This window comes from Salvia miltiorrhiza, unplaced genomic scaffold (assembly GCF_028751815.1).
Source record: "Salvia miltiorrhiza cultivar Shanhuang (shh) unplaced genomic scaffold, IMPLAD_Smil_shh fragScaff_scaffold_8_1, whole genome shotgun sequence".
NCBI classification, from domain to species: domain Eukaryota; kingdom Viridiplantae; phylum Streptophyta; class Magnoliopsida; order Lamiales; family Lamiaceae; genus Salvia; species Salvia miltiorrhiza.
The window spans coordinates 206,993-223,743 of NW_026651489.1; the positions used below are offsets into that span (position 1 = coordinate 206,993).

At 35.6% G+C, this 16,751-nt stretch overlaps 1 protein-coding gene across 1 annotated transcript; it reads right to left on the reverse strand.

The window, feature by feature from the left end:
• Nucleotides 1-1,986: 1,986 nt before the first annotated feature.
• LOC131003177 (uncharacterized) lies at nt 1,987-4,510 on the reverse strand. The gene is made up of 3 exons (XM_057929659.1): nt 2,769-4,510; nt 2,241-2,627; nt 1,987-2,152 (listed from the first exon to the last, which is right to left on the reverse strand). Exons 1-3 carry the CDS (start codon nt 4,508-4,510, stop codon nt 1,987-1,989), a joined length of 2,295 nt encoding a protein of 764 aa, XP_057785642.1.
• Between the last annotated feature and the right edge of the window lie 12,241 nt (nt 4,511-16,751).

Sequence of the window (16,751 nt, forward strand, 5' to 3'; positions counted from 1 at the left end):
GTACCCCTGCTAGCCTGAAAAGGCTATACAAAGAATTTAGATCGAAGCCGGCTGATGCAAAAGTGGTGGTCAGATCTACTGGGCATGAGTTGGACAATGCCACTTTTGCGGACATCGAGGATATCTCTGTTGAGTTCACCGGGAAGGTAATATTTCATCCACTGTGCACATTCACCTTCATCTGTGCACATTAACCTTCATCTGTGCACATTTAAATTCAAGTGTGCACGTCTAAATAGCTTAACTGTGCAGATAATTGATTGCTATTTGATTTACGTGAGAGAGAGAGTGAAGAAGAAATGTGGCATATTTCCATCGGTGAACAAAAAGTTGACAAAAATTGTTGGATGCGACTTCTATGTAAGTTTCAAAATCTTTGATTATTTTGTTTAGCATTATATAATATGTTTGCTAAATCTACTCATTGTTACATATTTAGACGATATTGAAAAGTGAGTTTGAAAAACTCCACGGACCAAAGCCGACTGGAGTAGGCCATGGGGTGAAAAGCCTCTACGGTTTTTGGAAGCCACCGAAGGGATTGGTGGCAGACATCGGGGAATGGAAGCATGCGAAGCAGGTACTTATTTCTACTAAGAGTATAATTGTTTATTATAGACATGCTAACACAAATTCCTATTATGTAATGTAGCTTATTATCATATGTAATGTCGGCGGCTGTCATTGGGTCGTCCTTCGTGTACGATTGCACGAATGGATTGCTGAGTTGTACGACTCTTTGGCATACAAGTATGATACTCAGGCCAGGGTTTCATTATCCCAGCGTGAGTTGCAATTGAAGCCTATTACTCGTCTTCTTCCCCGACTCTTGAGGCTGTCAAACTACTGGAAGCATCACGATCCGAAGCTGGAGGAACTGTATGAGATTCCACTGAAATTGATGCCTACGTCGGATCATTTTTGTCAGACGGACTCAACTAGTTGCGGCCCCTTCTGCACCATGATACTCGATCGTCTCGTGACGAGTACAGAGCATCACCGAGGGTCTATCGACGAGCAGTACCTGTCCCAGTATAGACTTCGCGTTGGTCGTCGGATCTTTTCTGTTACTATTTGATAGCATTTAGTTATATTATGATTTGGGATGTTTTGAACTATGACTTAGGTTGTTTTGGATGTGTACGAATTTATCTAACTATTGTGCACTTATTTTCAATTACTTTGATGTGTTATTACTTGAATTTGACGTAGGAGATACAAAATCCAAATTTCCGATGCCCCATGTCCTTCAAATCGGGAAAATAGCAAGAGTTCTACGGTGCACGGTGACAGTACACAACTACGTACACAGTTTAACAACTACGTACACAGTTTGCCCCAAACGGGGCATGTTTTAGTAATTCCGATGCAATTAAGTGAAATTAAGTATGCAATTTCAATCAATAGGCATTATGTTCAATAAAAACGAGACAATAGTGTTCAATTCCATTACCCCCTCAAACATATTGGGCATATATCGCATGAGAGTTAAGTATACTAAGAGTACGTGTTAAAGTACATATGATAGCATCGTAGTATTTGAGACGTGTTTGATAAAAAAACAAGTATTCCATTTGATGTGTTATTACTTGAATTTGACGTAGGAGATACAAAATCCAAATTTCCGATGCCCCATGTCCTTCAAATCGGGAAAATAGCAAGAGTTCTACGGTGCACGGTGACAGTGCACAACTACGTACACAGTTAATCGGGACTTACACAGTCTTCAACAACCGGGTCTTTTTCTTTCTCCGGGCATCTTCTCTTCGTATGATCTGTACTCTTACATATACTGCACTTCTTTTCTCGTCTCTTCCGTGGTTCAGGGTCCAACGAGTTGTTCAAATCGATGGCCTCGCTAGGAATGGATACCGTGCATGATCTTCTATTGTGCCCACGTCCTTGACACCTACCGGAAAATTGTCGAGGTGTGGTAGACGATTTCTCAAGATGTGATCGAGCTCTGCTGTCTTTGGGTCGTCCAGATTATCGGTTGATGACCGGTGGTCGAATAATGTAGCCAGATACTGAAGTCGGCACATCACATGTGTCAGGTTGTGGAACTGGCTCTACCCGAGCTGCATAAGTTTGTAATAAAGCATGTTGTTTGAAATAACGTCCAACAAAGTCATAGACGTTGAGGTTGGCATGCCTAAAATAAAAAATAATTGATCAATTGTTAATTTCATTTATCAACTAAATAAATTGGAAACATTATATTAAATAAATAACCGAGATACCGTATAGCTGCACAAGCGTGACGACAAGGTATCATGTCCAAATCAAACTCACGATAATCGCATGTCAAGCTTTGTAGATCGACAAAGGTTGTCCTGTTCTCTGATTCGACTTTAAATACATGTGTCGTTGTTCCCCAAACTTTATACCGACGACCCAATTCTACAGACAAAGAAAGTTTTCTGAAAGCCTCCTCTGTTATCTCGTGGTCTCTCGCTAAAGCTGCTGCGCGTCGCTGTTCAAACCATTGTTCTACAATTGAGCGATACACTTCCAACATAGCGCAAACCGGCAAACGTCTCGCCCATAACAATCGAGCATTCATACTTTCGGCTGCATTGGACGTCATAAAACCGTAGCGCCGTACCGGGCACTTCGATCTTGCCCACCTTAATAAATAACTTAAAATCAGTCAACTGTGTATAAAGTATTCAATTGATTGTGTACTATAAAGATCAACTGTGCATATTGTACTCAGCCTGTGCATAGCATATATATTTAATTACTAATAAATATATAAGAAAACTAACCTTTGAACCCCAATATCCGTCAGCCTTTTGTATGCACCCGCCGGGTTGTGGGCTTCCAAAGCAGTGAAATTGAAGTTAAATACTTCATGTCGATAACTGTAGGCTGCATTTTTGTATATTTCAGCTACGTGACGGCCAAATCGCGCCAAGTTCTTTTGTATATGATAAAAGCACAACCCGTGAGAAACATTAGGGTATATGGACTCAATGGCACTCTGGATGCTCGTGTGTTGATCAGACACGATCAGTAAGTCATCCGGCGGATCTCCTAGGCTCATACGCAACATCGAGAAAAAATATGTCCATGATTCGTCATTCTCGATAGGACCAAGACCAATTGCAAGAGGAAAGACCCCTTCGTTCCCATCTTTGGTAACTGCGATGAATAGAACCCCTTTGTTCTTTCCTTTAAGGTGGGTTCCATCCACTACAATGACAGGCCTCAAATGATGTTTAAAGGCGTGAATAGACTGTCCAAGAGCTAAAAACATGTAGCGGAACTCACCCGTCAAAGTACTAGTCTGAACATCATATAGGGTCCCAGGATTACGCTCCCTCAACAAGTATAGATAAGTCGGGAGTCGCTGATAAGACTGCTCGAACGCGCCATACATCATCTCTATAGCAATATCCCTGGACCGCAAAGCAAACTTGTAGCCCATCTCAATGCCAAATAGCCTAAGCATCTCATCAATCATCTCTTTCGGTATGAGAACAACCCTCTCCACCGATAATTTACGTGAAAAGTATGCAGCAACTACTCTAGACGGCAGCATTCTCGGAGCAGTGCGACTCAAATTCGAACGACAAGTGTGGTCCGGAATGAACTTAATGATTCTCCAAATTCCAACTTTCTGTACTGCACGCAACATGAAAGGGCAATCGTCGTCATGTTTGCATATATAACCCAAACGTTTGTCGGTGGATCGATCCACCGCGTACTCCACTTTTTCCTCCATGTGATAAAGCCCTACAGCAATTGCCAACTCATCCTTAGACCGAAATGTGGCATTCACCGCAAGTTGATCTTTATTTGGAAACGAGGGTTCATCCCAACATAATGGTAAGACACTATCAACATCTGGGATGACAATCAACCAATTGCGGAGTTCATTACGCGAATCAGGATCGTCATCTTCAGCATGCACGTCTTTGTCCCAATGACGATCATTAGAAGAAAATTTACAATTCCCAATCATCTTCTCGAGGTGACCAGGATGGCGAATCCAACCTGTAAATTCATGGATTGCCGACAACACTATCTCTTCACGACGCTTGTCCACGATCTCATCATCTATAGACACTATATCATCATCAGCATCATCGTCATCGGGTATGTCGTCATCGGAAGAGGCTATCTGAGTATGCGCGTTGACTGTTGGACGCTTGCCATCTCCAAAACGCCTTGATTCAGTGCGGTTTTCTACACCTCTAGCTGATTGTTTGCCTTTCTTGACCACATATACTATTGGATAGTCATTTTGTTCCAAAAGCAATCGAAAAAAATCTGTATCATTTTTCAAAGCAACTTTTGTTCTCCTACCATCGCTCATGCTCGACAGGTAGTGAAACAAAAAATCAGAGGCGCTTTCACCATAATCCAGTTGCTCGTTAATCTCTCGTACTAGATTATCATATGATAGCAAACCCACATGCATGTATACAAGAACCTCGTCCCCACCTATGTAATTAGATCTCTCCCAATGACCACCGTGACGAATTGCTACACGTCGCGACGACATATCTGCAAATGAATCACGTAAAGTAATTGAGTACGTATATATCATGCATGTATATACAATTAAACTGTGCACAATATTTACATAATCAACTGTGTACGTATTATACTCAACTGTGTAGAAAATAAATATTGTATTTAAAAAATAAATAAAAAAATATGTAACTTAATTAATAAAAGAATAAATAATATACTTCATTAGTCAATTAACTATCTAATTTAACAAAATTAAATATTTATTAATTTTGAATAATAAATTATTAAGATTTTTACGAGCTTGTAATTCAAATAATTTGTTAATGAATATATTAACAAATTCAAATAATAATTAATTAACAAATTCAAATAGTAATAATTAAGCTAATTCATAAATAATATGTCAACTGTGTATATAATTCAACAATGCACAACATTTTTTTTATTGTGGATGCAACTGAGTTTCTAACTGTGTAGTTAAGAACAGTTGAGAACACATTCATAGCTCCCAACTGTGTCCTCAAAATCAACCATTTATTTTATATTTTTCACACTCAATGTGGTCTTAGACGTGAATAAACTATATTTTTTCATTACAAAACAACAAATCATGAATTTGATATCAATATATTTTAAACTGTGTCATTTACAAATACAACTGTGTTCTGCAAAATTACTGTTCACCGCTCAGTAAAATCGAAAAATAAGACATACAATTGATACATTTGCCATGAATTTAACATACATACCTAAATACAATCAGAATGCCCAAAGAATTTCGTCCGACCCAAGTGTTTTCAAATAAAAAAATCGCTATTTTTTTGGAGAAAATTTTCGTGGGTTTCCACCAAAAAATAAAAGAATGAGGAAGAAGAACGCAAATCCACTTTTCATCCATTTCTTCACCAACCTACCTTACATCCTCATTTATTATCACATTAATTTAGCTGTACGAACCATCTTAACCTACGAAAATCAAAGGTACGATGAAGAATAAGATCGGCAGTTTCATTAATGGTGAGGAAGAAAGAGTAATGGAAGCCAAAATGAAAATGGAAAGAGAGAGAGAGAGAGACGATGAAGATGGGGTGGGTGAGGAGTAAGAGCTGCTGAGTTGGCAGTTGGAGGTGGGTGAGGAGTAAATTCAATTTCTCTTTATTTTTATTCAATAATTAGTAAGGGTGAGATTGTCTTTTCATTCCATTTTGACCCCTAAAGTCATACTTTAAAAGTGGTGGCTACCAAAGTCATAAACTATATGCTTTTGGCTACAAGTGTCTATTGTCACATATTTTATTGTCTTTTAGTTGTTGAGAGTTTAAACAATCCTACTCTTTATTGATGTCGATTTTAATGTTAAGACTATTTAATTTTTATGCCTATTTTAATTCTTGTGTCTTTATTTAACATATCCATTCTTGTTTTTTTATGCCTATTTTAATGTTAAAGACTATTTAATTTTTATTTTATTGTATAATTATAGAAATTAATTTATTAGTTGGCAACTAGAATTCACACGTGAAGTGGATTTAATTTTCAGAACATATTTATTATTCCGGATGCGACCCGCCGATGCCGAAATTATTTTTTTCCCTATTTCTCACTTAATTTTTTTCCATATTATCGACATTTTATCACCTACAATAATAACCAATTAATTTACAGCTGCAGTTTAGTTCTTTGTACATTAATATATCATCAATAATCAATTCATTTAATATATTCATCAATCGCGTAAGAAGCAGCAGCATTTCAAAATCGGTTAAGAAGCAGCAACAACATAATATTGATGAAGTATCATCATTTCAAAATCTAAAAGAAGCAAAATCATGAATTGAGACGTATGAAGTCAAACATGAGATTGATCTAACTTCAATAATTTTTAGCATCTAATGTTATTTCCGCAAAAAAAATTCCAATTGTATATAATTCACTCAAACAAGGAAAGACTCCATGTTTTATCTAATGTCATTTTGCATCTAAAAAACATGAGATTGAATATATAAATTAAATATTAAATTTAGAGTATGGGTCGGTTCCAGGTTCGATCGGATTTCGATCCGGACGGTCCTAGAAAATAGACTCAATCTGGATCGAACACATATAGTGGGTTGGTCTGGTCCGGACAGAATCCGTCGGTTCGGGCGGGTTCGACGGGTCCGGGTTGGGTTTGCTCACCCCTAATTGTGTGTATTTCTTCCACTTGTTTGAGTTCAGAGAAAGAGTAATTTAATTTTGGGGGAAATGGGATTAATTAGGCATGGGGGAGTTGGATTCGTAGTTTTAATTAGTGAGTTAATTGTGTGGGTTAATTGCATAGATTAAATAAAAGGGTGGATTTATTAATGACATAAGTTGTAAATAAATTGAAAAGTAAAGGGTATAAATGTACAAAAAGGTAAACAGGGCACTTTTTCATGGACAAAAAAAAAGGGGTAAGTAGGGCACTTTTTCGTGGACCGAGGGAGTATCAATTAGCAGGTACCTTTGGAGATCCAGTGTTGCATCTTTTTCGTCTTCTTCTACAAATGCAATTCTCTTTCTCAAAAAGTTCTTAGCCTTTTGGATTTATGAATTTGATTTTCTTTTTTTGAAGTTCTTGGATTTTTGGATTGGTGAAACTGCTGCTTCAGATCAAAATGATGTTGTTGCTCGGAGCCTACCGTGATCTCAGCTGCATCCAATTTGATTTATGGATAAAAAGTAATTGAGAATTTAATTTTTTTTTATCACTCAAACAAATCAAATTGAATAAGAATTAAAACTAACATAAAAGAAAATGAAAAGATTATTGACATAACAATTGAATGAGAAAGAATGATATGAAGAAATAGTTAAAATATAAACTACAAAAAATAATCAATAAAGCTCGGTTTAATTTTTCAACAACTCTATCTACCAAATAAGTGAATGATTATCTTAATCTACTAAGGAAAAAAAAAATGGGCCACCACTTCTTAGAATAATTTATGATCGCGTGATTATATATTTTTAAAAAAATGTCAAATTTGGCGCCAAAAAAAAATGTTTTAAAACTATGTTTTTATATATTAATAAATTAGTTTTGTAGCCCGTCAAATTTGACGGATTATTAATTTATGTTGTATGATACATTTATAAAATCTTAGCTATGTTATTAATGTTAACAGTTTCACGGCAATATTTGAGATATGATATGTAAGTTGTATGTCGTCAGTGAGTTTGAGATTTCGAAAAGATAATTTTTTTATAATTCAATTTAGTAATGGAGACTATTATCCAAAGATTTACATAAAATATCAATAATTCAATAATTTTAAAAGAATAATAACTAGAAAGGAAAAAATGTTTAGTAGGTGCTTAAGCTCCCTTGGCTTTTTTTGAATCCGCCACTTGTCGTCGAATTTTGACAAAGAATAATTTTACATTGTAGTTTATAAGTAAAAATTTATAGAATAACTTTTATTTAGGTAAAGTTTTTAGTCACATTTGAGTTGTTGATCATAGAAGAGCACGACAATGAAGCGAAACAATGAAATTAAGGTTCAACCTTTCAAAATTCTTGGTCGTTGCATAGCATTAAATAAATCAAAATTGTGAAGTTAGGGCTCAACCACATTGGTATGTTTAGAATGTATATATTCACACTCGTTTAAAACTTGATTAATTACACATACTCGTTTTAATTAATACGTTGTTATCATAATTAGTTATTCATCTTAATAATAATAATAATAATAATAATAATAATAATAATAATAATAATAATAATAATAATAATAATAATAATAATAATAATAGTAATAAAGAATATTACAATTTAAATATTAGTACTCCCTCCGTTCACCAATCAACTACCCATTTGCCTCTAAATTTTTGTCCACCAATTAACTATTCACTCTGCTTTTTGGACATATATACCATCTCTTACTTTTAAAATTACAATCCTTTACCAAATGGGCCCACCATACTCTTACTTAACACCACTAATTAACTAAACATTATCCTCTAATTAATTGGGTTGAGTGCATTATTTGTCTTTCCTTTTTCGGCCCATATTACCTAACACTGAACTGTGGTAAATTATATTCTCAAGTTCATAACTAGAGAATAAGGATAGTTTACTAGTTAGACAGTTTAGTTCCTTTTTGGATTATACGATTTCGGATTTCCAGGCTGACCGGAACAAAGAATAACTACCTCGAGCTATGTGTTTTCCTTGGGAGGTAAAACCTTTTGGTTTGACCACTACCTCCAGGATCTAAGGGTGATTCCTAGTTTGCGTGAGAGCATCACCTTCGTGGTATCTCAAGTGCAGTTGCAAACTCTAAGGAATCCAAGAATCACAAGGGGTCAAACACATGGAGCAGTACCAAGTTATACGATTATTCGTAAATCGAGGTTTTTGTGCTCATAGAATAAATTCTCACATATTGGAGAAACCTACTAATCTTTTCACAAAAGGCTTATCGCAAATGGTAATTGAAGGATGGGAATGCGATTGATGCCACCCACTTAGGAAACTTTAAGTATAAGTGGGAGAAGTGTTAGGTGATTGGTAAATAGACGCATTGTATACTAAAAGTTTGCTTTAGTATAAGTGGGAGATTGTTGGATTTGTATACTGAAAGCAAGAACGTTTTATGCTTGTATACAATGTTTCCTAAGTTCACTATTTTAATCTCCTATCTGATTGTGTTCATAATTGCATATGTATGTTCTCTATCTCTATATAAGTAGATTATATGGTGTGTTGTAGATCACAGAAGACCATATAATTGGAATAACCTTAAGAGATATAATATGATCACAGCCGAAATAACTCTAGGACAAGTTATTGGTTTAGGCTGCGGTATAGATGGAAGTAGTTTGTCTTGACTACTTGTCTATACTGGTACGTCATAACATATTGATAGGACCACAGTGAGATATATTCTTCTATCTGACTTAAGTGAAGAATTAGAGATCTCGGTGACTTATAAGATCTTAATACTAATAAGATGTCAGATATATATATGTTGATTCGTTTATCACTTTGACTTACTATGAGCGAGAGTTATATAGTAACTTGAGTACTCTGTATCTTGGGTGATAGCGGTTAATATATGATATCTGATTATCTGTATTAGTACTCGTATCCGATATAGGATAATGACATCCCCTTAAGGAGCTCAATAATGTTTATTGCGCTAAACCCTGCAGGTTGATTAAGTTCAAGCGCAATAATAAGGTTTGAGTGCTACTGCTTAAGGATTACCAAAGAGATTAATTAATTAAGGTTGTCAGAGCTATAATTAATTAATGGATGTCGGAGATTTTAAATACGAGGATTTAATAAGTCTAAATACAAGCCCCGACTCATCACCGGCAATAAAGGGGTAAGTTAATATTGGTTCTCTAGTGGAATGAACTGATATTTATAAATTAATTATGATCTGGGCTGACCATAGATAAATTAATTTATTTGAGGCCCATCTTTATTCCTTGTATCTGGTCCCTGGACTGGTCCAAAGTCTCCTAGCCCTAGAAGAAGAGAAAAACGCCTCCTACACTAATTCTGTGCCTACACGTATTTATTTTATTATAAATACAGCTGTCAGCTCTCAGGAAAACGCACTGATAAAAATTAGGGTTTTGAGAGCTGTGTGGGGCGCAGGTAATCGTGTGGAGCATTCTCTCTTGGGACTTTCATAGAACGTTGTCCATCCAACGGTGAAAGCTGAGCGGGATACAGTTCAGAAGATCTGAGCTGGAGTCAGATTTTCGCAGGAAATCAAGTTCTGGCAATTTCGGAAGAACAGCCATAACGTCCTCTACAGAAGTCCGATTGAGGTGAAATAGGTGGCCACGGAAATCTCTTTCGAAGACGAAGAAGTCGTATTTCTGCACAAAATACGATTGGTGGTCATTTGAAGGGTCAAACAAAGCGTTGAAGTTGGCTGACCTGTTCAGCGACGGATTGACGAATTCTTAGGAATTCTTCAGGTATTTTCTAACTCCAACGTGCAGTTGTTAAATTCATAGGAGCATGTTAGGGATTAATCGTTGTATGATAAATTAATAATATTCCAAGAAACGATCTTCGAGGCAAATCGAGTATTAATTCAGTTTAATATTCCTTCACACACACACACACACACACATATATATATATAGGCACATGGATAAATACAGTACAGAACTCTAAAATATTGATAAATCTAAAAAAACCCGAAAATTCAGAAATTCCGGTCAGACACTATTTACTACTACGCGCGAATTTCTTGTTTCGGCCATATCTCTCTTGTTCGAACTCCGATTTACGATCTGTTTGTGCTCACGAACACATATCGTGATGATCTACAACTTTTATAATTACCACTAATCCAAATTTAGATTCAAAATTTATGTAAAATTCATCAAAGTTCGAACAAGTATCATACTATTTCACAAGATAAAACAATTTAAGCACAAAACAACTATCCAACACTCAATTTTCTATAAAATTGACATCATATGAACATGAAAAATCAAGTGTTATCAACAGCCTTACCGCCTTCTTCTCTATCTTGATTCTTGTGACATCTATCCGACTAGTGCCCCGTAATCTTACAACAACAACAATACAAAGGCAAGTTTTCAAAAACAAATTCAACATGGAAGAAGACGTCCCCTCCATAAATGAGAAAATTTTCATGAAGAGTATGGGACATATCTATTTCAACCAATATAAGTGCATATTATCCAAAAACACGGGCAGCCGAAGCCCCATCAATTTTCAGTGGATGGCCTAAAAATCTTCCAATACCAGCAAGTATCTCCGGTTTCCAGTATTCCATTGGCAAATAATGGATGTGAACCCAGACATTAGCCAACGGCGAGTTTTCCTTAAACGGATAAAAGTGTTTCGTGCATTCCCGAATAAGCATTCATCAGTTCCCAAATAAGCTTCCCCTTAGCTATGGCTTTATCCTCCGCATTCATAAAACGTAACGTAAAATACCCCTTTCCCAACGGAATTAATTGCCAATCCGGAGAGGTTTGCCACAAACGTTGAAGTTTCCCTTTGAGTTCCATAGAGGATCTCGGTTGATCCCCTTTCTGTAATAATAAGCGTCCGGTGAGAGCATGGTTAAAATCTTGCACGTTATGAAGATACATCTCTCGAGGGACTTTCAAAGAAAACTGTTCCCCGTCCTTCGTGGGACGTAAGGCATAATAACGGTGAGCAGGGAAGTCCGGACGTTTAGCCGGCCTATTCAGAGCAATATCGGCATAAGAACCCTTCTCCCCATGCAATGATGATGGCGATCGAGTAGGACCCTCGCCGGACTTGCTTGGAATCATAGATGAAGATCCCGGCCCAATGACTGTATTGGATGAAGCCCCAAGAATAGGGTTAGCGAGCCCTAGGGTTCCGCTTCGTGACACAGCATGAGAGACGAAGTTAGAGGACACAACGGGGAGATTGAGCACTCCCTTATCCTTGAATCCGGTCAGCGGCGAACGAGCGGCTGAATCCATGGCAACCAAGGTTGGCGGCGTTAAGGTTTAGAGCAAAGTGTGGACGTCTGCATCTTTTTTCTCCCCCCGACAATATTGTTATTATAGACTACTTCAATTAAAATAATAGAGTTAATAAAAAATATTTTTTGTTGCCAATTAATCTAAATATAAAATATTTAATATGCATACAAAATTAAAGATCACAATAAGAGCTTCAATTTGATTTAAAATATAAAAGTTATATTTATTGAAAGATTAAAATTAAAAAATTCTCTCTCATCACTCGTATTTTCTTTGTTTGAATAATTTTATTTTTCAAAAAAAATTATTATCAATTTTCTTGTTTTTTCATAATATCAATTTTTGTTATTGTGAATTCTGCTTTATATTTTAAATTTTTTTTAATATTAAGCTTAAATATATTTAGTTAAAATTAATTTTTTATTATGTTTATAAATTATAAATATGATAATTGAGTTAGTATTGTAGTGGACAAAATCCGCCAACTTGGATCAAACCCAATTACAACTCCGAGCTGGACCAATGAGCCAAACAACCCAGTCATCCCAGCACGACAAACTTCGAATCAACTTGGATAAATAATGAGGTTGGCCCAATTATTAAGAAAACTTGTTAGCTCAGCCCGATAAGTCAAGTTATACTTATTGCAAGATCAACCTAGATCGACCCGGGTTGACTATCCCACTTCAAATCCAACTTTGCTAAACAGCCAGGCTGAGTAATTTGCACTCAGCCTGAGCCCATCAAGCTAGTCCGTCAAGCTTGACTCCCAATCTGGCATGACCCTAAAAAGCCCAAGCAGACAAACAAATTGGCCTATCTAGCCCGGAAAGCTATAGATCGACTTGAATCCACAACCAAGCTGGATATATCGCATGCGGCCCAAGGGTTATTGTCAACCTAGATTGACGAAGTTACAAGACCCAGTCATCAAACCCTAAAAATATCTCCCAGCCGACAAACCCTAAAAAACGTCTCCCACCAAGCTAACACAATCAAGGGATAAATCTTTATGATCCCGTCCAAATCGAAACAAACCTGGGAGATAGCAGTTTTGACGAAGTCAGACTGGAAAAACTCTAGCGGCTGGATGTCCCCTATATAAGCATCCATACTAGGTCATAAAGGGGACACGAAATCCTACTTGCTCTCTATTTCTTGAAATTCTCGCTACTCTGCCGCCAGGCTGACTACTCTTCCAGGTCGGAAATAGCCAACTTGGCCTATCTCCGCCTCCAATCGTCCATTATCACAACCCGCTGTCACCGTTTTCACCCTCCAACGCCGCCGACAGCCTAGAATAACCACATATTCCAACTTGTCTTTCTCTCTTATTCCATTCTGTTTACAATTCTATTTTGCTATTCCGTTACTGACTTGAGCATCAGAGGCTCTACGGTCGACACCCCCTCCCAATGTTTAACCTAAAGTTCTTACGTATTCTTGTGTTGACAGGTTGCTAGTGCCCAACCGATCCAGACGTACCGACGTCATCCTCAATCGTAGATTTTAGCATCTACAAGTATTAAAATATAAAAAAAAATTCGTGCATCGCACGACATGCAACTGCTAGTCTATATAATATATAAAGAAGCAGTTTAACGGCATCCTATTTACCGTCATTTTTCTAACAGAGTCTTCCTAATAGTTAACGGAAGTTTGACAGTTTATTTAAAAAATTTGTTACTTTTTTCAACTTCATTATCCTATTTTTTCGCTCACATGGAGAATACAGTTTTTATCATTTTCTTTCCATCACTTCCTAATTTTTATTATTCTCTCTCTATTATCCGTGGCTAACAAACAAGCCCATGATCCTCCACCAGATCTTCCAACATTGTTTTTTTTCATTTAAGAATGAGATTTGTTTTATTTTCTTTTTGCTTTTTTTTTTCTTCTAAGTTAATTTCTAAAACATCGTAAAAGGAAAAAAAAAAAAAAAAAAGAGAGAAACTTTTGCCATGCTCTCTGAAATTCATAGAATGAGAATGGAGAAAAGAAATCAATTCACAACCGGAAATATTGTGAACATAAAAGAAATTTTCTCGGTAACAATAATATATATATATATATATATATATATATGAAATAATGAAAATAGAGTTTTTGATTGTTTTTATATTCAACTAAGGTGTAGGAAATTATATTGATTCATTTTAGAACTCTTTAATACAATAAAGAAACAAAATATTTGAATTAATTAACATTTAATGAATAATTTTCAATTGCTCAATATACAATAATTATGATTACACTTTTTAAATTTGAGGTGGTCTCCTGTACACCCGGGTGCACCGTGCACACGGGTGCAAAATAACACTAACACTTACTAAATAACACTAACACAAACACTATCTTATTTTACAAATGACACTATCATGTTATATAAATAACACTGCCGCGAAATGACACTAACACTATATGAAAATGACACTAACATTAAATGACACCCGGGTGCACAGGAGAATTTGTGTTTAAATTTTGGATTCAGTAATTGATGTGGATTATTTTATTTCATTTTTAGAATATATTTGAATTTGTTTGTATTTTAATTTTGTTTAATATTTATATTTATTTATTTAAAAATATCGTTTAATTTTGATGTTCATCGTATATCGCACGATTGGGTGTACTAGTTATTTAAGAGAGCTCTAACCGCCAATCTATCTATACTATATTTAAAAGGGAGTTCTCAATTTCAAATTAATTTTAAATTAATTGAATGGCAATTTTGTAAATAAATTCAATTAAAGGGTAAATTAAAATTAGTAGTTAAAAAACTTCCAGCAATATTTAAAGCAACCACCCACGACTTTAGCTCACAATAATATTCTCTAACTATCTTTTAATAATATTAGTATTAGTATTTTATTGCATGTTATATTTTGTAAATTTAAAAGAAACAATTGGGCCGAATGGCTCTATTCAACATACAACATCAAATTTTGTCCACCATTTGAAAAAAGATAAATTTTGACCATTCTTTGTATGTCATGACTATTCTACCCTTCTCTCTCTCTCCTCTCTCTCTCTCTCTAGCGGCTGCACGGCAGCGGCGCCGAACAGAAGTCACCGGAGCTCTCTCTCTTTTTAGTGGCTGCGCAGCAGCGACGCCAAGCACGTAGATCTCGCGGCTTGGGCAGAAGTCATCGGAGCGGAGGATGAGGTGGCGGCGGTGGAGGAGATCCGATCCTCTGAAATCGACGGCGTGGAGGAGGGATTGATCAGGTGGTGGCCATTTCCCTCTTCCTACCCTTCGTCCTCGGTCTAAACGCGGCGGCGGAGGATCCGGGCTCCAGATCGTCATCGCGACGGACGTTACGCTGCCTCCTCCGACTTCAGATCATCGTTGCGCCGCCTCCTCCATCGGCAGATCTGATCTACGCTGCAACAGTAGCCATCACTTCCTTCTGTTTCAGCCATCGGCAGATCTGATCTGATCTGTATTTGTGCTGCACGTATGACACTTATGGCACTATTAGTGCCCTAAGTGCCAAAAAGACCATTTTAAACACTTCCCCCTAGGGTTTAGGTATTCCATTTGGGGTTTAGATTATCCATTTGGGGTTTAGATGTTCCATTTAGGGTTTAAATGATGTTGTTGTTTCTGTATTTGTGCTGCACGTATGACACTTATGGCATTATATGGTACTATTAGTGCCATAAGTGCTCAAATGACCATTTTACTTAGTTTTATTTTGAATTTTCGTTGGCACTTGTGGCACTAAATAGTGCCAAAAAAGACCATTTACTTTGTTTTATTTTGGATTTTCGTTGGCACCTATGGCACTAATAGTACCATAAGTGCCAACAAAAAACCAAAATAAAACAAAGTAAAATCTTAACCCGACCCGACACGCGACTCGCGTGTCTGATCCTACCCGGTCCAGCTCATTAAGAGTAAAAACGTCCGAATTTGTAAAATATGACCAGAATTTAAGTTTTTTCAAAAAGTAGCCATAAATTGATTTCCATGATTCATTTTGGCTATCTCAAATTTTTTCTCAATTTAATAACTTGTCACTTTTATTATTCATAAATAAATGAAAAATTGATGATTACATATTATGTGTTGCGATAATATATATTTGTGTATAAAAAAAAATAACATTTTAAAAACATTAGTTAAGATCTCAAGTGATGAGTAAAAAAAAATGGATATATAGAAACCGCAATGGGGCTCAAAATAAAATTGTTAAAGTTATAAGAAAGGGAGATTGAAATTTTTGTTTAATATTTTGTTTAAAAAATAAATAATATTCCATTCGTTTATAAAAAATAGTCATTTTTTTTTATCATTTTAGGACGTCCACAAAAATTAGTCTCTTTATCCACCTACAATATAATTAATTATCATTATCAACAATAATGTGTATAATGTTTTTTACGAATATAAGGATAAATAAATTTATAAAAAGATTTAACACTTACTATTTAAAATTAAATATATATATATATATATATATATATATATATATGTTTGCTCTAAAAAATTTATAAGTATATGTAGTATTAATTGAAGTTAGTTCAATATTATATTATATATATGAGTTCATGTATTATTTACTTAAAGATTATCTGTATATAGAAAAGGCTATGACTTTTTCAAAAATATTAATTGTGATTATTCTGCCAATTCGTAAATGTTTGTTTTTAAAAATTAATCTTATGAAATATTAAAGTTTTTATTTTGTTAGTGTACTACTCTATTTTTTGTAAACATTTCAAACTTAATTATGTATTATATTTAGTACTTTTTTTTTTTTAACTATGAGTCTATGACT

Bases quoted from the DNA above. Each gene is read 5' to 3' on its own strand.
- LOC131003177 (XM_057929659.1), bottom strand. From the start codon at position 4,510: ATGTCGTCGCGACGTGTAGCAATTCGTCACGGTGGTCATTGGGAGAGA. The intron at 2,628-2,768 runs GTTAGTTTTCTT...TTATTTATTAAG, and splicing joins ACGGATATTGGGGTTCAAAG to GTGGGCAAGATCGAAGTGCC. The intron at 2,153-2,240 runs GTATCTCGGTTA...TTTTTATTTTAG, and splicing joins CACGCTTGTGCAGCTATACG to GCATGCCAACCTCAACGTCT.